General features: G+C 39.4%; 2 protein-coding genes across 4 annotated transcripts in view; one reads left to right on the top strand and one right to left on the bottom strand.

The window, feature by feature from the left end:
• AP3M1 (adaptor related protein complex 3 subunit mu 1) lies at positions 1–20,481 on the top strand. Of its 2 annotated transcripts, none has more exons than XM_065922659.1 (9): positions 1–333; positions 8,601–8,876; positions 9,578–9,749; positions 12,839–12,976; positions 14,483–14,568; positions 15,269–15,402; positions 16,256–16,463; positions 17,784–17,928; positions 18,394–20,481. In XM_065922659.1, the coding sequence occupies exons 2-9, from the start codon at positions 8,604–8,606 to the stop codon at positions 18,492–18,494; spliced, it is 1,257 nt and encodes a 418-aa protein (XP_065778731.1). In that variant the 5' UTR covers positions 1–333; positions 8,601–8,603; the 3' UTR covers positions 18,495–20,481. The 2 variants fall into 2 exon arrangements, with proteins under 2 accessions (XP_065778731.1, XP_065778732.1); XM_065922660.1 differs by lacking the exon at positions 1–333 and adding an exon at positions 386–754.
• Positions 20,482–22,144: 1,663 nt separating this feature from the next.
• Positions 22,145–28,000, bottom strand: part of VCL (vinculin) — a 109,019-nt gene continuing 103,163 nt past the window's right edge. For both annotated transcript variants that reach the window (XM_065922658.1, XM_065922657.1), the window contains 3 exons: positions 26,968–27,171; positions 26,467–26,571; positions 22,145–24,218 (listed from right to left, as the gene is read on the bottom strand). In XM_065922658.1, the coding sequence (XP_065778730.1) occupies positions 24,072–24,218; positions 26,467–26,571; positions 26,968–27,171 (456 nt within the window). In that variant the 3' untranslated portion in view covers positions 22,145–24,071. The remainder of the gene's footprint in view (positions 24,219–26,466; positions 26,572–26,967; positions 27,172–28,000) is intronic.

Raw genomic sequence — 28,000 nt, 5'->3', positions numbered from 1 at the left:
TACACAGCTCTTCCAGACCCCGCGCGCTCGACTCCGGGGACACCCCAGACTGGTTTAGGCTGCAGATGAGCGCCTGAGTCGAGAAGAGGTGAAAGCTCCCATTCTTCTAGACCTGGATGATTCAGAAGATGATATCCTAAAATTCAAAAGACGTCTTCTCATTCAGCGTCTTTCCGCTCGTTTACTCTTCCCAGTACTGTTGGTCATATTGATGCTGTTAGTCAGGCAATCTGCTGGGCATCCCAACTGCAGGGTCCTCACGGCTTTCTCAGCTGTCTCAGCCTCGGTCCGGAGAGGACCCGCGTCTAATCACTGACGGGCCCAGGAGCCGGGGTGAGTGTGAGGGGCGGGGGAGCGGGGGGTGGTCTACGGGCTGGGGACATCACGAAAGCTGGGAAGTAGGCTGGCTAGCTAGAGCTCCGGCTTCCAGCCTGGGGTGTGGAAGCGCCTCTGGTGCTGTGGACCGGAGCCGCGCCTTCCTCCCGGCCTTCCGGTCTTTCTTGCCAGCTAGGCCGGAAGGGAACGGTGCACCTACAGCCCAGTGCACTCAGGCCTCAAGCTCAAGAGGTTCAGGCTCATTGGGGTCGCTTGTCGTGCTTCGGCGCGGGAAAAAGGTCTTGTCACGCACGGAGAACTGGAGTACCGACGACTCGGACCTCAACCCCAGGCTTCTACTTTGGAGGACAAAATCCCTAACTGACGCGAGCGGGCGTCCTGTTAGAGGGTGGCACCTGGATGAACCTCGGGGAATACGGTGAGGAGGGTGTTGCAGTTCTTCAAAAATGAGTAAATAAGGATCTAAACTGAGGAGGTGACAGTGAGTATGGAAAGAATTATGAACGATGTGGTTGGTTGGATTTGGATTGAAGTTGGAGCTTGATTGAGAAGTTGATAGTGTAGTAGTAGTGTTAGTTGCTCAGTCGTGTCCGACTCTTTGCGACCCCACAAACTATAGGCCGCCAGTCTGCTCTGTCCATGGGATTTTCCAGGCAAGAAAACTGGAGTGGATTGCTATTCCTTTATCCAGAGGGTCTTCCTGATCCAGGAATCGAACCGTGGTCTCCTGCAATGCAGGAGAACTCTTAACCATTTGAGCTGCAAAGACCTGTTGATACTTGTTTCAAATTAGTAGTCTTCACATGAGAAGGGTTGCCCAAGTGGCTCAGTGGTAAAGAATCTGCCTGCCAATGGAGGAGACCTGGGTTCGATCCCTGGGTCAGGAAGAAATGGCAACCCACCATTATTCTTGCTTGAGAAATCCCATGGACAGAGGAGCCTGGTGGGCTACAGTTCCATGAGGTCGCAGACGAGTCGAACACGACTTAGCGACTAAACAACAACACATGCGGAGGAGGAATTTTGTAGGACTTGGGATATATCCATTTTGAGACAGTAGTTTAGATGGAGATGAAAGGTTGGGGGTGGGGGGGAACCAGTCTGATAAGCAAACCAGAAAGAAACTTTCCAGGTGAGAACCAAAACAGGTGAAGTTTCATATAATTTGGTAAGAAGTACTTGTTTGGCAGACACTTAACAGTGACATGAAATGCTGCAAGGATCAAAGGAAGAAGTTAAAGTCTGAGAACAGGTTGTTGGAATTGATGATTAAGAAGTCATTGGGTCATTTGCAAGAACTGCTTTATTGAGAGGAGAGACTGCAAGTGTAGACTAATGCTTCTTCATGTGGAGCATGAAGAGAAAAATTGTTTGCAGTCTCCCTAAAAGGTTTGGGGTTTGTTTGCTTTAGAGGATACAAAGCACTTTATGAGCAAGTAACTAATGTATAAGAGTAAAGATTCAAGAAAGAAGAAGTAAGACCTTGGAAGAGAGGAGAGGGGATGGGATCCGAATTAGAGGTGAAAGGATTAATGTTGGAAAGTACAGAGGACACTTTCTTTTTTTTTTTTCCCCATTTATTTTTATTAGTTGGAGGCTAATTCCTTTACAATATTGTAGTGGTTTTTGCCATACATTGACATGAATCAGCCATGGATTTACATGTGTTCCCCATCCCAATCCCCCCTCCCCCCTCCCACCTCCCTCCCCATCCCATCCCTCTGGGTCTTCCCAGTGCACCAGCCCTGAGCACTTGTCTCATACTTCCAACCTGGGCTGGTGATCTGTTTCACCCTTGATAGTATACTTGTTTCAATGCTGTTCTCTCAGAACATCCCACCCTCGCCTTCTCCCACAGAGTCCAAAAGTCTGTTCTGTACATCTGTGTCTCTTTTTCTGTTTTGCATATAGGGTTATCGTTACCATCTTTTTAAATTCTATATATATGCGTTAGTATACTGTATTGGTCTTTATCTTTCTGTATAATGGGCTGCAGTTTCATCCATCTCATTAGAACTGATTCAAATGAATTCTTTTTAATGGCTGAGTAATAGAGGACACTTTTAATTGAACCATCGGAAAAGTAGAGGATTGAGATGAGAGAAAAATTACTGGAATCCTAATATACCTTTAGTTGGGAAGCTCTCTTGCCAACAAGGTCAGCTTTTCTTACTGAATCTCAGGATTTTACAAGGTTTCTAAACATTCAACATGTTGAAGTTCCCTGCAGACTAGATATATTTAAGTAGCTCAGTACTATTTTAATTCACACATAACAGATGGTATTTGTAGAGAGAAGAAATTCACTTTCTCAACAAATGACCTCCTCTCCTTTTGCACAAAGAAAATAGAAGCCATCATCTTGCAACCAGGTATACAAATCTGCTTTCCTTCTGTTTAAAGAGGGAAAAGTGCCCCTTCTCCTTAGGAAAGACACATGCTTTCACCGAGTTTCCCAGTGCCATCCTCTCCTGCCTTCTCAGAGTCCTCTTCTTTTTTTTTTTTTTTTTAACTTATTCCTTCTCTCCTACATCATCAGCCTCCCTTCTACTCATATTTTTCCTTCAGCATTTAAAAATATCCTTCCTTAACTTTATGAACTATTCCCCTTTATTTTCTTGCCTTTTTTATCTCCTTCACAGCTATAGTTCTTGACTGTATCATCTACTCTCCTTATCTCTGTTTTTCCCACTTCTTGCTATGTCCTTCTCAGCCCACTGTCATATATCTTTTTCCACCATTCCACTGAGCTACAATGAAACCTCTTTCACTGAGATCACCAGTAGCCTCTAAATTGTACATTCTCATCAGGGACAAAATTTGCTTCTTATGAGGAAAAAAAAATCATACTTTTTATGTATAAAGCACAGATATTTATGGAACATAAAGAGGTGTACAGAAATATTCTGTGATTTTAATAATTTTATGGAGGAGGGGTATGAATGAATGGGGCTCTGAAAGACCTCTTCAGATGCAATGATGAATCGAAAGTTAAGGAACACTGTAAAATAACAGATATTTTCAGTTTTTCTTATAGCTTGACCTCTTTGTGCCATTTAAAATGTTTACCACTCCATTGTTCTGGAAACACACTGACTGACATACTCTAGTTGCTAAAAACTCTGCCTCCTTTTTTTTTCTTATCCACCTTTAGCCACATTTTCTCACTCTTTTTTGTAGGCCGACTTGACCCAACATTCTCAAATGTTGAAGTTCCTTCTATAGGTTCTCTTCTACTATACACGTTCTCTCTTTGCAGTTTTAGTCTCCTTTTGTTATAATTTCCATTAATAAAAAATCATAGTTACAGTCCTCACAAATCTATCTCCAGTTTGGCTTCCCTCTGAAGCACCAGACCTCTGTATACAGTGGTGTTTTGAATATATCCATTGGGGTCAAATATATCCAGAATTGGGTCAGATTATGTAGGACCAGAGCTAAATTCCTCCTTTTTCCTCTCATATCCACTGTCCCATCTCTACCCCTAAACCTTTTCTCAACTCTGTTTCTCTTACCTTTTCATTTTGCTTCATCTTTATTGCCAGCACTCTAGTGTAGGCCACCACATAAGTCATCCGTCAGCTAATGTCACAATATTCAACTGCCCAATTATCCAGTTTCCATAGTGCAATCTTTCTTAAAACTGTAAATTGGATTGCATGAATCCCCTGAATAAAACCATTTAAAAAATGACTTTTTGCATTGCACTGGGAACAAAGTGAACCAATATCTGCTTTTCTCCATTTTTATCTCACCACCTCCATCCACCTTCTGAAGTTGCTAAATTTGAACTGGATTTCTTTATCTTATGCTCTTTCTCACCTTGAAGCCTTGTGAATTTTTATAGCACATTGTATTTCCCCTGTTATCTGACTGTATTAAATTGTTTGCCTTCTTTGCTGAACTCTTAATGCTTTGAGTTCAGAGACTCTGTTTTGTTCAACTGGTATCCCCATTGCTTGATATAGAACACATACAAAACTTTGTTGAATGAACAATGGTCAAAATATTAGTTAAAAATCAGAATGACTAAAATATTTTCTGGTTTCATTCTCTTACCTTAGATATATACCCTTCTGTGTCTCCATTCTGTTATATACAAAAGGAATACGTTTTCTTTTTTAGTCACTCTCTTCCAAGGGTATTTTGACTATTGTGATTGCATTGCTTGTGAATCATCAGGGTGCGTGTGTTCAACATTCAGGAAAGAGGGTTTATGAAATATTTAAGCTGCAATTGAAGCTCTGATGGAACTGCCTCTAAATACAGTTTCTTAAGTGGCTTTAATATAAGCTGGGAGAATTCTGTTTTCTGACTCTGAAGTCACTAGGAACAAAATGATAGTTGTGGTAGCTTTCCCAGAAAGTTTATTAAAATAATGGAAGAAGTAACTGCGACTACTCAAAGGATAAGTAGCTAAAGAAACAACTTAATTTACCCAGCTGCGTGTAGTATTTGCTTTTTGCACTAGGCCCTTGGTCTTAATATGGATAGAAGAAATAAGCTCTCTTTCCCTATAATAGAAGGTTAAGATAGGTTTTAAAGCTGCTCACTGTTGAAAGCTGCAAGAACTATGCTTTCATCTCAGCCCTAAGGACAACAGCGGTAAATCCAGATGGTGGTTTGACTTACTTCTTCTTCTGAGACCTGAACTATGCCATAAAAACAACCTTGGTGGAAACTTTTCCTGGAAAGAATTTTTCACCAGCTTAAGACGACAAGCAGGAATCTGGCCCTTCAAATAAAGAAACTACGAAGTCACTTCTTCAAGACCAAGCAGCTTTTTTAGGGTATATTGTGGCAGTAAAGTGCCAAAGATCCATGCGAACTATACTTTCTTTAGGATAAACAGGTGAAGATAACTATGTCAGCTCTCAAACATAATTTCTGCTCTACGTAATTTATTAGAATACATTTGGCTTCTAACTAAACAAGAAACGTATCCTTCAACTCATTCTCTTAAATTTTAAGTTCAAACAGCACATTTGCTGCCCAGTCCAATATGATAACCATTAGCTCTGTGTAGTTATTTAAATTTAATTAAAATTAAAAGTTAAGTACATCGGTTGCATTAGCCACATTTCAAGTGTTCACATGTGACTAGTGGCTGCTATATTGGACAGCAGAGGTAAGAGGACATGGCCATCATTACAGGAAGTGTTACTGGACACTACTGCATTAGAGTGTGTCCCTGATAATTAGCTTCTAAGAGACAAGTAAGAACAGGAGCTCAAGATTCAACTGGATGTGGGTTTGAATCCTAGCTCTGATACTTACTGTATGACCTTAGATAATTGACTTATCATTTCCAGACATTCTTGTCTAATCTGCAAAATGGGGATAAGTATTTATAGCATTGTTGTGAGGATTAAAGAAGATAATGTAAGTAAAGTGCCTTGGATAGTGCCTGGCCCACAGTAAGTATTCAGTTTTAGATATTATTAATTCATTTGTCTTTAATGAATAAAACACTTTGAAGCTGAAAATTAGTTATTGCAAAGATGCTGTATTCCGTAGGTGGCTCACCTGAAGTGCTCAAATCTGGGTCTCACTGAGTTGATTACAAAAGTTCCACTTTAATCCGTATTGTATATTTCAGATGAAAATTTTATTCCACAAAAGGTACCATAATGCAACTTTAGTCACAGATCTTATTTCTGGATACCCCTGTTCCTTTTTTTTTTTAACGCATCAGAGAGCAGAGGTAATAGTTAAAAGTCAGCAGGTTCTGAATAGCAAGTCTCTGTATTCCAGTGGCGCTATTTTAACACTCAAATGGAAACTGACACAAAGCAAACTTATTAAACAAGGCATCAGACTAGATAAAGTGGAAAAATTTAGCAGGTTCCAGATATTTACCTGGAAATGGCTACCCACTCCAGTATTCTTGTCTGGGAAACCCCGTGGATAGAGGAGACTGACAAGCTATAGTCCATTGGGTCGCCAAGAGTCAGGCATGACTGGGTGACTGAGCATGGGTATTAATCTGGAAAAATGTAGTAGGTCCAAAGCCTTAGCTGTCAGGGTTTATTGCTGCCAACTCAATCAAGGTTGATTACTTGTCTAAGTAGAGATGCCTTTGAACAAAGAAACATTTTCTCTTTCTAATAAACAGGAAGCCTAAACTATTAACAGCACCCATATTTATTAATACAATAATTACTAAAGCACACCTTATAAATTAGTATTATTTAAATTAACAACTATTGAACATGCACCAAATGGGAAGAGGAAATCATCAGATAGTCTTTAAATGTCAACTGCTTTCATTAAGTAAATGGCTTCCTCTGAAAAGAACTGGTCAGGTTGTCATCATTTTCCCTGTCAATAGAATTGAATTCATTCTGGAAACTCTTCCTTTCCTCTTTGCAGTTTGTCTTCATGCTTAGAAACTATATTAATAGATTTTACATTCTTTCTCCTTAGGCTACATTTATCATTCAGCATTGTAATTTTGAATGTATGAACCTCTAGACTAAGTTACTGATACTGATATTATTCATATAAAAGAAAGGAGCAAGTTAACGTAATCAGATATTTGTCCACTGTCTCCCACATTACAAGGACAATAAACTCTTTATTTGAAGTATAACTAACACTCAGAAAAGTATTCAAGCTGTTAACATAAAACCTAATAAATTAACACAGAATGAACACAACTTATAACCGTCATCTAGATCAAGAAATAAAACCTTACCAGTACCTTAGAAGAACAACCCTATGCCTCACTTAGGTCACCACCCCCATTCTCCTTCATAATAGAAACCATCTGATTTCTCTTAACTATAGATTAGTTTTGTCTGTTCTAGAAATTAATATAAATAGAATCATACTGCATGTATCCTTTTGTGTCTGGCTTTGTTCAGTATTGTAAGATTTGTCCATATTTGTTTCATGTAGCAGTAGTTCATTCATTTTCATTGCTGTTTCATTTTAATATATTAGTTTATTTTCCCACTTACTATTAATAACTAGTAATAGTTTTCACTACTACAGCATATTTTTATGCATGTTTTTTGTGTACATTTGTACATATTTCTGTTAATCCACCTGAGGGTAGATTTGTGTGTTGTGGAGTATTAAAGAATACTTTATGTTAATTGAAATAATTTAAATTAAAACTTACCTTCTTTTATACTAAAAACTAAACCGCACAGTATTCTAAAAATGTGAAGTTTAGTAGTTTTTAGTATAGTCACAAAGTTGTGCAACCATCATTTCTAATTCCAGAAGATTTTTATCACCTCAAAAAGAAATGCAAAACCAGTAATTCCCCATTCTTCTCCCTCTACCTAGCCCCTGGCAACCACTAATCTACTTTCTGTCTCTATGTAGGTTTGCCTGTTCTAGACATTTCATACAAATGGACTCATACAATCTATGATCTTTTGTATCTGGTTAGCATAATGTTTAAAGATCCATTCTGTTGTAGCATGTACTGGTACTTCACTCTTTTTTATTGCTAAATAATATTTTATTTTTTATATTTATCAGTATTATTTATCCATTAATTGGTTAATGAATCCATTCATCAGTTGATATACATTTGAATTATTTCCACTCTTTGGCTGTTATAAATAATGTTGCTACAACCATTTGTGTACAAGTTTTTGTATGGACATATGTTTCCGGTTCTCTTGAGTATAAAGGAGTAGAATTGTAGGGTCATTTGGTAACTCTGTCTTTAACTTTTTGAAGAACTCAACACTGTTTTCGCACATAGCTGCAGTGTTTCATTTTCTTGCTTAATTGTCATGGCTAGATCCTCCAGTACCATGTTGAAAAGAAGTAGAGAAAATGGAGTATTGTTTGTTCTCTATATTAAGGGAAAGCTTTTGGTCTTTAAGCATTAAATGGTAGCTATAGGATTTTCACAGATGTCCATTATCAGGCTGAGGAAGTTTCTTTCTGTTGATAGTTTAAATGTTTTTATCACAAAGGTGGTTGGATTTTGTCAAATGATATTCTGCACCTTTTGAAATAATTGTATTTTTGTCTTTTATTTTATGAGAATTGTATATTGACTGATTTTCATATGTTAAACCAGCCTTGCATTCTTGAATAAATCCCATTTGGTCAGGATTATAATCTTTTTTATGTGTTACTAGATTCAGTTTGCTAGTATTTTATTGAAAATTTTTACATCTGTCTACAGATGTTTGTCTGTAGTTTCTTGTATTGCCTTTGTCCGGTTTTGGTGTCCAGATAATACAAGGATACTTTTCTTTGATATATACTAAATGTAAACGTTTTTCCTCCCACAGAAAATGATCCACAGTCTATTTCTCATAAACTGTTCCGGTGACATATTTCTAGAGAAGCACTGGAAGAGCGTCGTGAGCCAGTCTGTCTGTGATTATTTTTTTGAAGCTCAAGAGAAAGCTGCTGATGTTGAAAATGTACCACCTGTTATTTCAACACCTCACCACTACCTCATCAGTATCTACCGGGATAAGCTCTTCTTTGTCTCTGTCATACAGACTGAAGTACCACCTCTCTTTGTAATTGAGTTCCTACATCGAGTTGCTGACACTTTTCAGGTTGGTTATTCATCAAGTCTTTTGAATTTGGATTATTTAAGTTAGTTGGAGGTGGGACATAATTATATTCTTTAATTTTGATGTACAGTCTGTTTCCCTGTCTCTCTGCCTCTCTTCTTTCCAACTAAGCATAAGTTCATAAAACATAAATCTTTTTAATAGGGCATACAAGTAGTACACATGGCTACTCCTGTTTTAAGAGAACAGAGCAATCTCATGGTCATAGAAACTGTATTTTTTTTAAATGTATTATAAATTATGTCATCAGGAAATAATAGTGCCCTCCACATGCAGTTCTTTGAATAGCACCAGTTTTTATAGGTTATGAAATCTTCCATTACTTACATTTTATTTTTTTTCTTGTCTTGCTTAATGTTCCAGTAATTTAAAACTGATCTGTGTTTTTTGGAGTACCTAATCAGGGAAAATGAAGTTTATAGTTCATATTCTGTTTTAACATTTCAGTGTACTTTCTGGCATAATTTGTAGTAGGAATTCAGTTCAATCTAAAAATATTAAGGAAATATTGAGAAATAGTATGTAGAATTATAGAGGGCTTTTTTCCCTCTGGTTTACATATTTTCAACATCTTAAACAGTGGATTATGCCACTGTAAATATACCCTTTATAACAGAATAAAAGATATTTAGCAAACCTTTCTTCATGCCTTCTATTGTGCAATACTATGTATATTTTATTAGGACTACTTTGGTGAGTGTTCGGAGGCTGCAATTAAGGATAATGTGGTCATAGTATATGAGCTCTTGGAAGAAATGTTGGACAATGGATTTCCACTGGCTACTGAATCTAACATCTTGAAAGAATTGATTAAACCACCAACAATTCTGCGTTCTGTCGTCAACTCTATTACAGGTAAGGTAAAACAGTCTATTAGGAACTGAGCCATTAAAACTTCATAAACAGTTCATTTTTGCTTGTGATCTGGCAGATTATTAAGGTAGTCCATTTTGGCCAGAATTGCAGTTAGTAGTAATGTTAAAATGGATATATCAATATATTTCTTTTCATGAAAAGAGCCTATATCTTAAATGATAGAGTTTTTGGTTATTATTCTTTTGTTATAAGTTTTGCTTCAAGACTGCAGCAGTATTATTGCTATTGTTTAGCATGAATAGTAACACTGAATAAATTATCCCAGTTAACCATAAGCCAGTGTAGTGGCTGCTGTTAACTATTGTAGTAATCACTTTGTAATATATATATCAAATAATTATGTTGTATACCTTAAACTAATACAATGTTATATGTCAATTATATCTCAGTAAAGCTGGGGAAAGAGCAAAAAATAAAATTTAAAAAGTAGCATTTTAAAACTGGCATTACCCTGTGTCAGTCGCTAAGTAATGTCCAACTCTTTGCGACCTTATGGACTGTAGCCTTCTCCTCGGTCCATGGGATTTACCAAGCAAGAATAGTGGAGTGGGTTGCCATTTCCTTCTCCAGGGGATCTTCCCGACCCAGGAAATGAACCCATGTCTCCTGCCTGCATCTCCTGCATTGGTAGGCGGATTCTTTACCGCTGCATACTGCATGACCACTAGAGTATAGAAAGTTTAAGACTACCATAGAGTATATGTTACCTCCTTCAAGTCTTTATTTTATACATATAAAAGATGTATTAAAGAGAGAAAATTAGTGTATCTGTGAGATTTCATACATTATGGGCCTTGAACTTGTGTTGCAAACTTCTAATTTTGCTTTAATTCTTAAGTATAGCTAGAAATTAGAGCTATTCAGATGACAAAACTCTTTTGAAAGTATCAAAGTCTTCTAGAGAAAAATTTCTATGAACTGTTATATGCCAGTATATATAAGAAAGTGATCTTTCCATTATTCATCCTCATCCTCAAGAATAAGTGTCAGGAGAAATTTAAGGAAAGGTAAGACGAGATTTCCTTGCTCCTAAAATGTAAACTCTGGGTGAGAAACTAAGGGGAAAAAATTAAGACATATAAATAACAGTGTAAGATTCTGAAAAACAGTTCCATAACTTTATAGACAGTATAGTGACATTAGAGGGTACACATCTTGTGCTATTAAATGAAAAAAAAGAGGGGGTGTGGAATACCTTGGTGGGTCAGTGATTGAGGCTTGGTGCTTTCACTGCTGGGACCTGGATTCATTCCCTGGTTAGAGAACTATGCAGCTATGCAGCACTGCCCAGAAAGAAAAAAAAAAGCACACAACCATAACAAGTTGCCCACGATTATAAATAAATATCCCCACAAAAAAAACTCTTAAGTTTATAATACACAGTAAAGATCAAGAGAGTGATTCAGTGGGTGAAGTAACCTCTCTTGAACTGTAGTGGGTGTGCCTAGGGCAGGGACCTGGAGAATCAAAAAAATTTAGGAGGGGAGAGAGGAATAAGAACATTCTTCATTGATGGAACCATATGAGAAAAAAACACACGGTGGAAAAATCTTGAATTGTGTTTAATAGACGCAGAGCTGTTTTTCAGTTGAGTCATGAGATAAAAAGTTAAGGAAGTCCTTGAATACTCGGCTAAATATTTAAGTTTTTAATCATAAAACCAGTGGGATAGCATTTCAAGGTTTTGAAAAGGAAAATTAAAGCAGTGTTTTTTAGGAAATTCTGGAAAGCAGGGTTGGAGACAGGATCATCAACCATAATCACACTACAAAGTTGTATGTGTGATTGGACTACAACAACCAGACATGGGCTTGAACTGTGAGAGTCCACTTAAATCCAGATTTTTTTTCAATAAATACATGTTATAGTACTACACAGTCCATACATTTGGTTGAATCTGTTAATGCAGAACCACGTTTTGAGAAGGCCAACTATAAAATCATATATGAATTTTCATCTGCCATAGGAATAAGCACCCCTAAACCCTGTGTTGTTCAAGGGTGAACTGTATATTTTAAAGTGAAATCAGAAAGAAAGCAAAATTATCAAAATAGAAAAATAATAGATGCAACCTGCTCTGAGGGAGGTGTGTGTATGTGTGTGGGTGTGGGTATGGGTGTGTGTTAGTCAGTCAGTCATGTCTGACTCTCTGCAACCCATGGACTAACTCTCCAGGCCCCAAGGCTCCTCTGTCCATGGAATTTTCTAGGCAAGAACACTGGAGTGAGTTGCCCTTACCTTCTCCAAAGGGAAATGTTTGAAGAAATATATATACCAAAATGTTAATAGTAGCTATATTTCTGTAATAGGAAGATAGTTTTTAGCTACTTTTCTTAATTTTTCACATGTCATTGTTGTTGTTAAACATGTACTACTTTGAATTGGAAATGTAAATTAACCAGAATGTTAAAGTGTCACAGCTCAAGGGAATATGTTTTGGACAACCAGACTTATTTTAAGACATAGTCAGTTTACCAGGAGATTAGCCAGATTTTGTATATTTTCCGTATCACATATGGGTATGCCATATGGATGTGCTGACCTTAAAATGTTAAAAGGCCAGAGTATGTTCTTCATCCAGTTATTCCACATCCAGTTACTCTCCACCCGAGAGACCTGTTTGGCAACATCTCATGTATAATTTAAGCTGAACACCAAATGGCCTACTTATCACTCTGTATTCACAGTGCAAACATTTAATCAGCAAAGGGTTTTGAAGCATCTAGCCTGTTTTCATTAGTGGCAGCAGGAGGAGATTCTGTTGTTAAGCCACTGGAATTAGGTTAGGTTACTGTAACACACAGGAAGCAAAAGATAAGTAAATGAATTTAACCTGGTTTGGCAGACAAACACAGGCCCATGTGGCCTATTTCTGTCTTCTAGAAATTTGATCATGTTGGTATGGGTATGTCTCTGACAATTCTGTAAACCATTACAACTTCAGTGGAGAAAAACCCAAACAGTGAAGAAGCAGCTAAACTATTTGAGGTTTTTTTTTTTTCCTGCTAATAGCTTTTCTGGTGACCATTTTATATGTTAGCTGTGCTTTCTATTTTTCTGATTTCTAGGCAGTAGTAATGTTGGGGACACACTCCCCACTGGGCAGCTGTCCAACATTCCATGGCGCCGCGCAGGGGTAAAGTACACAAACAATGAAGCCTATTTTGATGTTGTTGAAGAAATTGATGCAATTATAGATAAATCAGGTAATTGTGTGCATATTGTCTTATCGAGGAAAAATCATCCAGGTGACATAAGCTGAATAGAAAACTGATATCCTTTGGCAGTATCATTTACCAGAAAGGCATTCGTTTTCAAATCTGTTTATTTTGCCCAGAGGTTACATACAATTTTCATAACCACTGGTTGAGAAATGCCAAACGTTTATAAATCAGATCTTATGCCACCTTACTTTAAGCCAATTATCATGTATTCATTTATCTTGCCATTTATCCAGCCTAATAATATAATAATATAAATCCAGCCTAATAAACAGTAATGTATATCTACTATGCACCATACTTTTTACAACCACTTTATGTGCAGTCCTTCTAGTAAAGACCCCAGACTGAAGAACATTACTGTATTAGAATCCTAATATTTTACTAAAAATAGCTAGTCCAACTCTTCACATGTTATATAGGGGGAAACTGAGACAGAAGAGTTAAATAATCTGTTAATAATCTGTCACACAGCTAGTTGGTATGTGAAAATGACTTCTTATGAATTACAGACACTATCTCTACAGTGAGTTTCATTTTTATTATAAAAATTTCATTGTATGGAATAGTTGCTGTACTGTTAAAGAATAATGGTTCCTACTTCTTAAAAGTTAATAGGTATCTTAGTCCAATTCATTAGAAACTTGGCTAATTTTATTTAAAATATTTGAACTTCAAAAAAAAATGGTCAAACCAACATTATTTACAGTTGCCAAGATATGGAAGCAGCTTAAGTGTTCATCAACCGATAAATGGATAAAGAAGATGTGTATATATACACAATGGAAAATTACTTAGCATAAAAAGAATGAAATTTTGCCATTTGTCCAACATGGATGGACTTGAAGGACATTATACTAAATGAAATAAACCAGATACAGAAAGATAAATACCATATATCACTTATATGTGGAATCTAAAAAAAATACAACAAACTAATGAATTTTTTAAAAAAAAGCAGACTCACAGATACAGAGAACAGATTAGTGTTTACCAATGTGGAGTGGGGCAATAAAGGGGTGGGAGAATGGGAGGTACAATCAGTGGGGTGTAAGATAGGCTCACAAGTATACTGTAAAACACAGGGAATATAGCCAATGTTTTGTAATAACTGTAAATGGAAAGTAACCTTTAAAAACTGAATAATTTTTTTTTTAATTTTTAAAATCACTGGGAAAAAAGTATTTTAACTTCACATCCAGCAGTCTTACAAGACTGACTCTATAAAGATAAGGATGGGTTTGATTTTCCTCAGAATCATCATATTCCAACCAGAGATAGGAACAGGCCATGGCACTCAGTAAAGAAGTTGTCTGAACTGGTGTAATGGATCCTCTGTCCACTAACCTTTTAATAGATGTGTAAAGCTTCAGTATGTCTGACACCTGGGAGATATCTCCATTACTTCAGATACAGTGATAACTCTAGTAAAGTAGAGCTGTTTTACTAGAATGCGTGCATATCCCAATGATACCTTTGTTACTCCTTTAGGATCTACCGTCTTTGCAGAAATCCAGGGGGTCATTGATGCTTGCATTAAGCTCTCTGGGATGCCTGACCTTTCCCTTTCTTTCATGGTAAGTTTTGTTCTGTTTTGTGACTCCTTCGTGCCCAGTACATATGAAGTACTAAATGAAATGATAGATACTGATACATGTTTGTTTGAGATTGCAGTGGACTATATAAGAAACATTCCTAGCACAGCTTACAAAGACAGTAGCTTACATGATGAGCACTGCCTTTATGGATATGCTGCAGAGAGGGCTTTGCCTCTGAGTATGTTAGAAGTAGCTTAAATGGCTGGCTGGCTTCTGCAAATCTGTGGTGCTGCTTTTACCGAATTGTTATATGCTTTGTTGATATGAAAGGGCATTGATCTTTTCATCATTTTAGATTCAGCATGCTACGCTCCTGAGAACTACTAAGAGAACTGAGCTCTGATGCTATCTCTGCCTCTAACTTGTCCTGACCTTGAACTTTCTTTGAACCCCAGTTTTTTCATCTATGAAGTGGAAATGAAGCCACTCACATTTTCTACCTCATGGGAATTACTGGAATTGAATTATTGAAGTTCAAATAATAATGTATATAAACTGTTTGTACACTTGAATTCATTGTGAAATGATAAGACTGTGTTGATATGGTCATGATAATAAACTTACATGACTGCTTTATCTTAAGAAAGCATATTTCTCAGATCTCATAATATATCTGACTAGAGTTGCATCATATTCATTATACTTTATGAATATGGTTGTCTTCTCTTTTCCCTGGCAGAATCCAAGGCTTCTAGATGATGTCAGCTTTCACCCCTGCATTCGGTTCAAGCGTTGGGAATCTGAAAGAGTTTTGTCATTTATTCCTCCAGATGGAAACTTCCGACTCATATCATACCGTGTCAGCTCACAAAAGTATGTTGTTGCATCAATCATAATCTCCTGTCATCTCTCAGGGTGCTGTGTAGAACTCACTTTTTCCCTGTTTCATCCTAACAGTTGGTTACTTGAATTCATCATTGCTTCCTTTAGCCATTGCTCACCAGGAGACCCAGAACAAACTGGTGAAAATACGTGTCTAAAATATAATTAGTATACTTTGAATCTTAAGAGTATAGAGTAATAGTAAATATATACCTGAGAAGCAAGCATTTGGGACCGACCATGCATAACCTGGATGAAACCATGAACCCATGCCATAATTTTACTATGATCTGTAGACATCATGGCTGATAGAAAGAGACAGACTTACCTGTAGCTCTCCAGGACATCCCTCAACTAACTGGCTTGAAGTCACTCTTCTCTGCATTGAGGTTTAAATGAATAATTTAGCATCATGGGTTGTAGTGGTTTGTCCTTTGAAAACATCAGAAAGTATTTGGACAACATCAAAACAGAACTTAAAAGCAGAGGAATTTTTTCTTGGCTCTTACCACAGAGAAACTGATATATTTAGTTTGTGTAATTCTAAATTATCTTTCTCTGGGATCTTACTTCATTTCTTAAACCAGGACTGTTTGTGCCAATTGTTGATGCTATAGTTAAGCTTCAGGTTTATATCTTGATTTGTATACTTACTGCTCAGAAATTGTATAATTTCTAGCACCATGGTTCCACAACACTGTACTGTACTCAACCGCCCTGGTTCAGATACTGAACCTGGAGTCTGCGGGTGTTGGATATGCTATTCTGAGGCTTGCATGCCATCTCTAGAGCTCACACTATTAACTGTATGTTTTTGTGGTTGTGTCTTTCTTTCTCTTTTTAGTCTAGTGGCGATACCAGTATATGTGAAACATAGCATCAGTTTTAAGGAGAACAGTTCTTGTGGTAGATTTGATATTACAATTGGACCAAAGCAGAATATGGGGAAAACTATTGAAGGAATCACAGTGACAGTTCACATGCCAAAAGTTGTGTTGAATATGAACCTGACACCAACCCAAGGCAGCTATACATTTGATCCAGTTACCAAGGTACAGCCACCTAAAATCAAGAGTGAGCAAGTGTTTCTGCAATCCTTATTTTGTGATTTGGGGACATGGGAGGACGGAGGGAAGGGTCTAATATCTTGGTTGAAATTAAAGTTCTAACAACCTAGAATACAGACTGTGGTGTGCTCTGCCACAGGAGAAAATCTTGCATCTGCTGCTAAGTCGATGAACAGAAATGTGAGATTCATTCCTTCTTCCTTCAGTCTGCCTTTTCTTATCCATTGATAATCCAGAGGTTCACTCACTCTTCAATGAGGAAGATGTAAAAACTTTTTAAAAAGAGAAAAGCATTATGTGCATATAATAATCTATTAATGGTTAATAAATATTACAACATATTAATTAAGAAATTAAGACCTTTCTCTTCCTTTTTAATTTAAAAGCATTATTTCATACTCTTCCACAGAGGATGCTGACTAGGAAAGTTGCCTTCTCATCCTCCATATATTTGCCTCTAGCAGAGGGATTTCGGAGAAACTGTAAAAAGATAATTTTTCTCTCTGCTTCCTGCTTGGGTAAAAAAATATGATTCTTTTCCTCAGTAGAGTCATTGAGCTGCATAGTAAATGAAAAGTCTTTTTTTATTTAACTATAAAATCATTGAATGTTAAATATCATCTAATCTAGTCCTAGGGAGTCAAAGAATCTCCCCAGAGACCACACAGTGCTGAGAAATTAAGCAGGAGCACTAGATCCCTAGCCTTCACCCCAGCTTCAACCATAACAGCTTTACTTTCTCATCTGTTACTGAGCTTCCTCACTAAGTATTTCATTTGAACAAAGGGTTCCATCACTAAAAGTTTAAAAGCACCGATTTAGGCCCATCTTCTCATTTTAAAGAAAACTAAACTTAAGCCCAGAGAGAAACAGTAAAGATGGCATAGTCAAAAGGATATTTGATACCAGATAGCCTTAGGTTCAAATCCCAACCTTTCCTCTAACTAACCATGTGACCTTCAGCAAGTCATCTGACTCCAGCTTTAGTTTGTTTGTTAAGATTAGACAAAATTTCACATCACAGGCTCCTGAGACAGCGTGTGAATAGTGCTGAGCACAGTATTATATCCCAAAGTAGATGCTCAGTAAATGCATCTACTTCTTTTTTCACTCTCCATTCAGAGTCACAGAGCTAACTAGTGGTAAAACTCAGTGGAAATCCCAGGTCTCTTATTCCAAGACACTGTGCTTTATTTTGTACAGAAGTTTATGGTGTCTTTGAACCTTATCTTTGAACATTTGTCTTTAATAAATAGTTCAAAAAAATAAATAGTTCAGAATGTTTTTTGTTTTTTTCTTTTTAAGGTACTAACGTGGGATGTGGGAAAAATCACTCCACAAAAGCTCCCCAGTCTTAAAGGACTGGTAAATTTACAGTCTGGGGCACCCAAGCCAGAAGAGAATCCAAGCCTCAACATACAGTTCAAGATCCAACAGCTTGCTATTTCAGGTAAGGAGAAATCTGACGTGTATAAGGGTAACTGAGTTTTGCTGAGGTCAGCTGCTAGGCGCTTAGAAGAGTAACTGACATGCCATCTCTTCAAAGAGCAACAACTCCAGTATGCCTCTCACTCTCCTTGATTTTTGACAGTGATTTTGGAGAGCACCTTATTTCACATATTTTCCCTTTACCCCTACCCTCATTCAGGCACAAAGAAAGAAATCATTTATACTCAAAGAAAGAATTATCCTTAAAAGACTTTGCTTGTCCATATGGGAATCTGAACTAAAATCATACGCTCCTAGTACTTGAATCTGTGAATGCTAGAAGGAACATTGCTTCCAGATCTTGAAACAGACACTGGCTAATGTCAGATTTACTGTATAGTAAACTGTTTCTTACGCAAATATTGTATTGGTTGGTATGACCAAGATTGTAATTTGTTCCTTTGCTTACATGTCCTTTTTGATGCAGGCTTAAAAGTAAACCGCTTGGACATGTACGGGGAGAAATATAAGCCATTTAAAGGAGTCAAATACGTCACAAAAGCTGGAAAGTTCCAAGTGAGGACATGAGAAGAGGCCAGAATTCCGGAAGATTTATTTGTTTTCCAGGTGTCATCACAATATATTACTATTAGGTACCAATTGGGTGGGAATACATATTCTAGTTAAAGCATTTGTGTCAAGCCACACACCGCTAACAAAGTTGCTTACTTATTGATGTAGGGTTCTTAAGGAAATTTAAGCTAAGGAAACTTCTGAATGACTTAGCTTATTTGTACCTTGTCACTTAGGAAAATTTTAGAGGTGATTTCCTCCATAGGAAGGCACCAGCTAGAGGCTGCACATTTTAACAGTCAAGGCAGAAGTCTCCAGTGATAACCTCTCCCCTGAAACAAGTGAACCGGTCTCAGCCAGCAGACGCTGTCTTAGTCTGTAATGTGATGTATCAAGTGGAGCCAAATGTCACACTTGATCTTAGCCATCCCCAATCATCTGTCCCAACAGAGGAATAAGTCCTCCCACCCAAGAAGTTTACAAAAAACTGCCTCTTCAAGTGTTTGCCTTATTCAGCTTTTCACTTGTGCCATTAAGCAAGCACTGTAGCAAAAGCCACCCCGCACGGCCCTGGCAGGGAGCACTGATGCTCCGTGCCCCATTCTCACTGTACTTGGTATTGTATTTTTTATAAATAAGATTTTTATCTAAAGCCGACTTTGGTTTATAGGGACCTTGCTGCAGTAAGGACAACCTCCGTTTTGTGCCACTTCATCTGTTAGCACAGTAAGAGTCATTTGCATCAAAGGGGCGAATGCTTTAAGGTAATAAAAGGGAACACTACTTCTGCTTTTAGGAAGTTATTGCAAGCACAAGCATTTGAGATTTTGAGCAAACTAACGTAGTAAAAGAGAAACTTAAGTGAACCTCTGCCGTCTTCATGTTTTATAAAGCTTGTCCAATACCACTTGAACCAATTAGCCTAAAGCCCTCATGCCCTAGTTCAGCTGAAGGAAGAAAATGTGCCTGCCTCAATACTGTCAGATTTTTTTTTTAATCTTTTCTTTTTTTCTTCCTGTTCTTAACGGTTTCAATTTGCCTACATTCTTTGCTTTGAGGGGGACTCCCTTTACATAGTCTGTGCTACCCAAGGCTACAGTCAAGATTCCTCTCTGAAACTATTGTTGAAATTGTCACTGGAGTACTTAAATATCTCTACTCTACTGACCGAGTAGGTGAAAGTACATATATAAGTACATATATAATGAGGCAGAAACAAAATCCTCAGTAACATTGATTAAACCTGGATTGATCTTTATGGTTGGCAAGTCAGCCCGCAGTTATCATTTAACTTGGCTGACTTAGAAGTCCTTGCCCACTTATTTTGGTTCATTAGACATGAAGAATAGAGAAAGTTAAGATCTAAGTGCTTGTTCTTGCTATCAGTTTTCTCCTTGTAACTCCATTCATTTTGTTCTCAACTTATAATGCCCTTTCTTTCCCTTATGCTGACAATAACCCTTACACTCACCCCATTCTCCTGTCAAGGGCTGGTGGCTGGTGCTGGTCCAGGGAGCCCACTGCACAGCAGCATTCTTTCTTCGCCTGCCTGTGGCACCAAGCCTGCCTTTCATCTAATAGGAAAGATCACTTTTTGCAATTTCTAGGACAACCAGTTTCAGCTTGGCAGCTAAAATTAAAATGTTGCCAAATGTTTATTCCCTTTGCATAAGGTTGATTACCCAGTTCAGTTGCTTTTCATTTTAATGTCTTCCTTTTCAGAGTTCATACCTCAAAAGAGCGATCAATACATTTGCTTTTCTTTTTGCAGAATCCCTCATCTCAACCATCCATATATGGACTAATTTTCTTTCTCTGCTACCCTCCCATATCCCAGCAGATTGTATGCCAAGAGTCCCTTGCCTCTAGTAACTTCTGCTAAAACTTCCAAGGAGACTGTTTCCTTTTACAATTAAATTATTGTATTTATTAATTTGATGGAATCCAGTAAGTCGTTTCTCTAGCTCTGGCTACACTGTCAATAAAAAGATGAAAGCAACAAGTTGATTTTTTTAGCTTGACTGTTAATTGAGCATTCTAAGATGGACATGCCTCAAGTGCTCGAGCAGGCTGAAAATGAGTCACTCAGTTGTGTCCAACTCTTTGCAACCCCATGGTACACAGTCCATGGAATTCTCCAGGCCAGAATACTGGAATGGGTAGCCTTTCCCTTTTCCAGGTGATCTTCCCAACCCAGGGATCAAACCCAGATCTCCCACATTGCAGGCAGATTCTTTACCAGCTAAGCCATGATCCCGTTTTACTCGGCATCATCATACAAGGTGTGAAGGTTGCAGCAAAACACTTCCAAATGCTCCTCTCGAGACTGACTATGATAATAGCCCTGTATCTAAGATTCACCCTTCTAGCCACAGGCTGAACAAGGAGTGATCAGAGCTCCTCTCCCTACCACCACCTGCTGATGACAAAGATCCATGAATACTTAATCGTAATTAAGTATCTTTCAAGCATAGAATTCCAGATAGCTCAAGAATAGCCTCTTGTTCTCACTTCTTGAGTATAACCCAAAAGCTTATTTTCTGCATAAAGGAGTCACGACCATCATTTTATTCAAAGGGAGTTCATGCGATGGGTTTTCCTTAAGTGCCACTGTAGAAGAATCCATGGAAGGTAGTGATCCTGTAGTCCTTTGAGTCATCTGATTTGAGAATAATGATAATACAGGAAGAAGGCAGCACCAGTGAACATACGGTGAGCAAAAACGAGGCCATGAATACTGTTTCCAGATATTGCTGAACTAATTCAGTAGCCTTGGACATTTCCCTGTAAGTTGAACACCCAGAATCTGCCTCCCTAGTCAGCAGCTTTTCTAAGTTAAAGCAGTGATAAATGTAGTCAGCAGTACTCTCCCTCTTTAGTGATATTTACCACTTTTAGATATAAAAAATCAATCAAAAATACTGATGTCCCAGCTTCACTTCAAGAACCTGTTTGTACTCCTTGAGCTTCCTCAAGCAAGAAGAGGAATATGTCCCCAGAAGCTAGCTCTGCCTCACAGCCCTGTTTGGATCGCTGGACTTTGGACTATGACATGTAGACTCACAATATTCCTGCACGTGTAATAGCTTTAGCTTCTTAGGGGCTAGTGATGGCCTCCACATAGAGCTGTACTCTTCTAAGACAGACTCCTTCAACCAGGGGGTGGTCTGTACCTTCTGCCTGCTTTCCTCTTACTGTTAGCCTTTGTCATTTCTGCTCCTTGTAGTGTATAATCCCCAGAGTTGTCCTTTATTACACAGAACTTTTGAAGTAAATGTATTACCCAGTGGTAATACTTACCCAGTGGTTTCTACTTCTTCCAGTACAATAAATAAAAATCTTTAGTTTCTTCATTTTGAGGATTAGCTTCACTTGCTGTTCTTCAGAATACAGTGGAAGCCTGATCTAGAAGTTCTCGCTGAAACTAAGCCTGTGTACCACAACCATGAGAGCCCATGCCCTGCAGTCCACCAGCCACCAGCACTGAAGCCTGCGCACCCCAGAGCCTATGCTCCACAGCGAGAAGGACCACAGTGGCCTGCGCATCACAACGAAGAACAGCCCCGGCTCACTGCAACTAGAGAAAACCCTCGTGTGGCAATGAAGACCCAGCGCAGCCAAGATAAATCGTTTTTTAAGTTCTTGCTGAAATAACATACCCATCATTTAAAGCTTTATACAAATGTACTTTATTGTTTTAAACAGAAGAGGCAGAAAATATTTGCATATAACAAATCCTAGCTTATAAATGTAGTTTTTCAGTGGTGATGTCTCTAATCAGCATTCGGGGATTTTTTTTTTTTTTTTAATTTGCCTCACTGTGTCTTGAGCACTGATATTAGAGAAAAGCACATCGGCGTAAAATATAAACCAGTGTCTCAAAACACTGGAAGAACTTGGAGAGCAAACATGATTTTTCTTACTTCCTCTAAGTAGTCTTAGTAAAACAAAAGGTGATCTTTGGCATAGATTCATACTTTAAAGGCATTAATATTGCATGTATGTCAGTTAAGCAACTATTCAGAGATGCTGAGGGCCTTGAAAATCATCAGTTAAAAGGTAATAGAGGAAAGCCTGAGTGTACAGTACCAACTTAAGTTTTACACATTCGATGTTAGGATCTAACACACATTTGAGGTGGGGAGGACATTCAGGCAAGGGTTCTTACTCCTTTACTCATCCAGTTCTGGCTTTGGGAAGAAATACAGTTTCATGTGCTGGGGAATGCTTAGACAGCAGTGAAAAGTACAGGGAAGGAAAAGCTCCCTTCTCTCTCACTTTGCTAATAGGAAACTTATGGTGATAATTATACTCATTACTCCCTTGAACAGCTGTACTTGGGAGGGAGGGGAGGTCGCAAGAGACTTGGTTGTTGTTGGCTGAGGGAGGTAGGAATTTCTGAGGACTATTTCCCATTGACTCATCCCCCAGAGTGCCAGAATTCCAGTCTGCAAGTACCACCTCCCTTAGGTAGGAAGCGTCCTTCAGATAGGATTGCCTTTCCATTAAACACTCCTGGGGGCAAGCACCAATTCTCAGGACTGAATTTCAAAAGGATAAAAAGGATCTTCCAAAATTACAAAACAAACATTTATCTTTAAAATCTTGTCTAGGAAGGGTTTGAGGGAAGAATACAAAAGCCAGGACAGGAGACATGATTCGGTTAAAAATAAAATGCAGCATTTCAGCTCAGAAAGAACAGTAAGAGCTAAGAATGAATGAGTAAGGCCTCAGCATAGACCTCTGCAGGCAGTGACAAAGCGTGGAGTGGCCCTGCCAGGAGGGTGGGCAGAGCCACGGCCCGGCTACTCTGCCTCTCCAGTGGCAGAGAGCACCAGGACACACAGTGTGTTCTTGGGATGGCTACCTTGGCGGGCCAAGGCAGGGTATGGGACGGAAAGGTTTCCTAGCACAGACACTGCTCTGGGGTGAGGTAAAGACAGAACCACATGATATAGTGATTTCCTCCTGACAAAGTGAAATTTGGCTGTGTACTGTGGGAAACTAGAAGGATTGAACTGAGGAAAGGAAGGAAGTGAGTTCAGGCCCCACAAGCTGGGGCTCCCCAGAGGCCACCTTCCCCTGCAGCAGTGAAGCTCACATCTGAAAAAGACCCTGGAAGCACAGCCAGGAGAGGCAGGCAGGGTCAGCAACATGGAAAGCCCAAAACAAATGTTGGAGGCACAGTGATATCCTTAACTGACTTGCCTGGGCCCTGGGTCTTGGGAGCCTAGTGGAAAGAATGAGGGAGTAGGGGCTGAAAGGGAGCCGTCCTCTAGGGAACAAGGGCAGAGCAGGGTGTCAGGCTAGTGTCCACTCTTGGATTTTGAGCTTATGTGAAGTCCATGGGCTAGAAACCCAGTCTGCCTATTGGGATAGTGTGTGCATAAGTAAAGCCGTGTTTGAGAATACAGGCCTTATACGGAGACACATTTCAGTGTCCATAACAAGAGTATAAATGTTTTCTAATTTTTATGTCAGGCCAGGATGGTAGCTTTCAACCACCCCAGCAATCTTGGGTGGCTCCTGGGACCAGATCATTTTCATCCTGTGCAGCAGGGGCTTCTGTGTTAGCCAGGTCCAACCAGGTGTCTACTGGTACCAGGGAGTCTTTCTAACCCAGCGCAGAGTAAACCCAGCATCTGTTCGAATTTTGATTGAAGCTGCTTCTGCTTCTCGAACAGTCTCCTTCACAGACTGCATGAGGTTCTGGGCATTGTGAACCAGCATTTCTGTGGCCTGCAAGGAAAGAGGAGCTCTCCATTACTCAGAGTCCCTGATGGAGCCCTGCCTCTGAAACAGGCTTAAATCAGGAATAGAATGCAGTTTACCCTACCTGCACCTGGCGTCACTGGTGGTTTATAGCTGGGTCACCAAAAAGAACCCCAAACTGGACCATCGCTGATTGTGGTCAGTATTCTCAGATGGCATCTAGTGTATACCTTTGACGATGTTTGAACAAGCTCCTGCCTTGGGCTCCCCTCTATGTAGAATGCTCTTCCCTCAGGTGTCCCAGTGGCTCGCCTCTCACCTCCTTCAGATCTCTCTGTCCAGTTAGCACCTTGCTGAAGCTTTTCCTGCTCACCTTACTTTAAGTCACAAACCACTTTCCCAACTCCCAATGTGCCTCATCCTCCAGTTCTGTCTTCACTTTTCTCTACAGAACTCATGCTAGCTGATATACTATATGTTTTACCTAGGTTGTTCATCTGATGTTTTATCTAATTTTATCTAAAAAAGTAACATGGGGGCAGCAATTTTTGTCAGTTTTGTTCTCTATTGTACTTTAGTGTTATGTCAGTGCCTGTCACATGAGGTATTTCATGAATATTTAATTAATGAATGAAAAAGTAATCAAGTAAACCAACCACCTTTTAAATCCATGAAAATCTAAATAAGTAAGTCTTCTAAACATACAAAATACAGGACTGAGATTCCACTAGTAACTTATCAATCTATTAACCCAGTAGTTTTTTTTTTTTTTTTTTAATTCTTATATATTTTTGAGCTACAGATCCTTTGAGAGATTAATGAAGGCTGTGGATTCTACCCAGGAAAAAAAGCTCAGATGCACAAAATTTGTGAATGTGATATCAGAGGGTTTATGGGCTCTGAGAGGCATAACTATGGACTAGAAGTCCCAATCAGTTAATCTTTTCACTTGGTCAACAAAGAGGCTGAGGCCCAGAAAGATTCAGAGACTTGCCAGCCAAACTCACACAATAGTCAAGATGAGGCCTCAAATTTCTAACTTGCAGTCCTGTGTCTCTTCCATTCTACCACACTGTCAGTTTCTTCTTTTTTCACTAGAATATTTAATGGAACATAGTAGACACTCCCAAGATACATTTTTCTTAGTTAACTGATTAAACGATAAGGTCGGAAACTCTTAAATCTTACCCTTCCTTCCTTGTTTTATCTATTTCCTTTCCTTGGGGCAGAAAAGATCACCTGACAGGAAATAGCCTAGTGCCCAAACCCTGCCTAGAATATGCAGAAGTTACAGGTTAAGATCCAGTGTGCATGGTTTAGGGGAAGAGAGGGTTAAGGTGAGAGCTAATGAATTAAACTGGTAGTTAAGGCAGCACCACTGACACCAAGAGAAGTAGCCTCCTTGCCTCCTCTACAGTGCTCCTACCGTCTGTCTCCTGGCCCAGACTTCTCCAAGGAGAGGGACTATGTCTTTTATTAACTCCCCTACATAGCATGTTATACAATGCCAAATACATATTCCAATGTTGATCTGCCTTGTCTGGGCAGATCAACAAAAGATGTGCTATCTTCCATAAGAAGACATTGGAAGTCTGGTTCACAGCACAGCCTATTGGAGGGAGTTTAGGAGAGGAAGAGGTGCTCAAATGATGGCTTTCTGAAAGACCTGAGCCACATTTCCAGGAGGCAGGAGAGAGAACAAACTGTGATTGCCAAAATACATACAAGAAACACTTTAAGCAAACATTCCCACCATCTTTATTTCAATATCTGTCAAAAAACCAAAAGAGAAGCACCTCCTTTGAGATGTCATTTCCGCCTCACCACAGGCCTAACCACCTCATGCCCCTGAAAAGATAGCACTGTTCATCCTCCCTGAGGCACTTGTCATCCAGAGGGCAAGGAAGCAGACATTCTCCAGCCAGAAAGGTAACAGTGGGCAGGACTGAACACACACTAGAGGCCTCTCAAGAGCCAAGCCTATTCCAGGGAGAAAAAAAACTGAGTGGAGTCCTAACTGCTGCTGATTCACTCAACCTCCCTAACCCTCAATTTCTCATTTGTAAAATGACAAAAGTTGCACAAGAGCTTTTCACTTCCCTTTCCAAATTTCTGATGCATCTCTCCAACATAGGTGCCCTTTTGAGAGAGTTGAAGACTCCAGCCCATGTACTAAATACTCATTTCACAGGTAAAATTTCCTCAAGGCTGAATTAAATCACCATAAATGGGCACAGAAGCTGCTGGTGAGAAATGAGAAGCAGCAGCCACGTACCTGCTCGGACTCCTCGTCGCTTATGTTGGTCCGGCCCAGCATGGTGGCCTTCACCGTGGACAGGATTTTGAGCTGGGTGCTTATGGTAGGGATTCGCTCGCATACCTAAAAAAGAAAACTTAACTGAGTAGGTTTCTATGTTTTTCTTGCCTGCAAGCTCTTTGAGGGCGAGACTTATCCACCTCTTACTCTCAGTGGCTGGCATGCAGAAGGCATTCAATATATCAGCAGCAGAATTCCACTTGTTTTCCCCCTAGAATCAGTCTAGTCTCTTTGTCCAGAAATGGAAGCATTAAAATTCTTTCGTTTGATTCAGAAATAAACTTTTCCAACTCTGTCTTTCCCAGGCTCACATGCATATTTCCCCTTTCTGCTATTTCTTTCCATTCTGAGGTGCCTCCTTCTTGCTCACCCCGGTTTCTCTCTCCTGCTTTTCTCCCTACCCCTGCCACTCTCCCCCTCCCCCCCCAACACACACATAAACACACTTTTCCTGAGTACCTGTAAAAGGTTGGTTCTAATCCGCTTATCTGTGCACTGCTTGGCAACCTCCTTGGCCAACCGAGTCACCTCATCTGAGGCCTTGGCGATGTCCTTGGCGCACTGAATCAGCGCCCGCTTGGTGCCGCTGCCCCCTCTGACCAGACGAGACATCTCGGCCATCAACAGAGCCATGCGCTTGGCTGCTGCAATGATGTCATTACCCTGGAGAGAAGCGAGACACAGAGTGAGCTCAGCCCATACTCTGGCCAAGTTAGGGAACGAAGTAGAAGCAGAGAGAAGAGAGGAGGGAGCCTGCTGCTCTAGCAGCCCTCTGGAAGGTGAGAAGAGAATACACAGGCTATTCTTGAGTGATACGGACAGTAGAGGAGAAGTAAAGAGAAGAGTGAGCCAGGGCACTCACCCTAGCATTCAGTGAGAGTGAGAGAGAGAGAGAGATCACTGGACCGAGAAAAGGAGGACTTGGATATTAATCTGAAAGGGCAACATGTGAGCCCCAGGCATAGCACTAAACAAGCACTTCAGCATCTCCAGGTTAATCATGTCAATAAAATGGGAGTGGGCCCAAGGAATTGGTTAAACAGGCATCTTCCTTTCTGTGGGGGGAAAGCAATACAGTTGGCCTGAAGGGAAAAATACAGATGAGCCTTTCCAGATGCTGAAATCATCCTCTTCATCCTTACCCTTGTTACAAATAGCAGCCAAGGATTGCCGCTGCTGAACTAGAATTTAAACCAAGTAACTATTATTAGCCTTGGTGAAAAAAAATTTTTTTCTGACCTAGACAGCTCCTTCCCTCTCTCTACTGCCTCTTGTTTGTACTGTCAGCCTAAAGGAGCATGTTATTTTCATTCTTCATGTTTAAAAAGACCAAAAATCAATTCTTCAGTCCCCTCAGCTAAGTGGCTTCAATTAAAGAAACTTTCGGCTAACAGGATGCTGGGGGAGGCTTTGGGAAAATAAAAATCATGTGTCAAGCTGTAACTGGAACCCCTGCAACTAATAGCAGCTTATCTTAGATTTGGCATTTTGG

The sequence above is a fragment of the Muntiacus reevesi genome, chromosome 2 (genome assembly GCF_963930625.1).
Source record: "Muntiacus reevesi chromosome 2, mMunRee1.1, whole genome shotgun sequence".
In the NCBI taxonomy this organism is placed as follows: domain Eukaryota; kingdom Metazoa; phylum Chordata; class Mammalia; order Artiodactyla; family Cervidae; genus Muntiacus; species Muntiacus reevesi.
This window is presented reverse-complemented; position numbering and strand designations above follow the sequence as displayed.

Coding starts and splice junctions, on each gene's coding strand:
- AP3M1 (XM_065922659.1), top strand. CDS start 8,604: ATGATCCACAGTCTATTTCTCATAAACTGTTCCGGTGACATATTTCTA. Junction 16,464..17,783: donor CATTTGATCCAGTTACCAAG/GTACAGCCACCT, acceptor TTTCTTTTTAAG/GTACTAACGTGGGATGTGGG. Junction 17,929..18,393: donor CCAACAGCTTGCTATTTCAG/GTAAGGAGAAAT, acceptor TTTTTGATGCAG/GCTTAAAAGTAAACCGCTTG.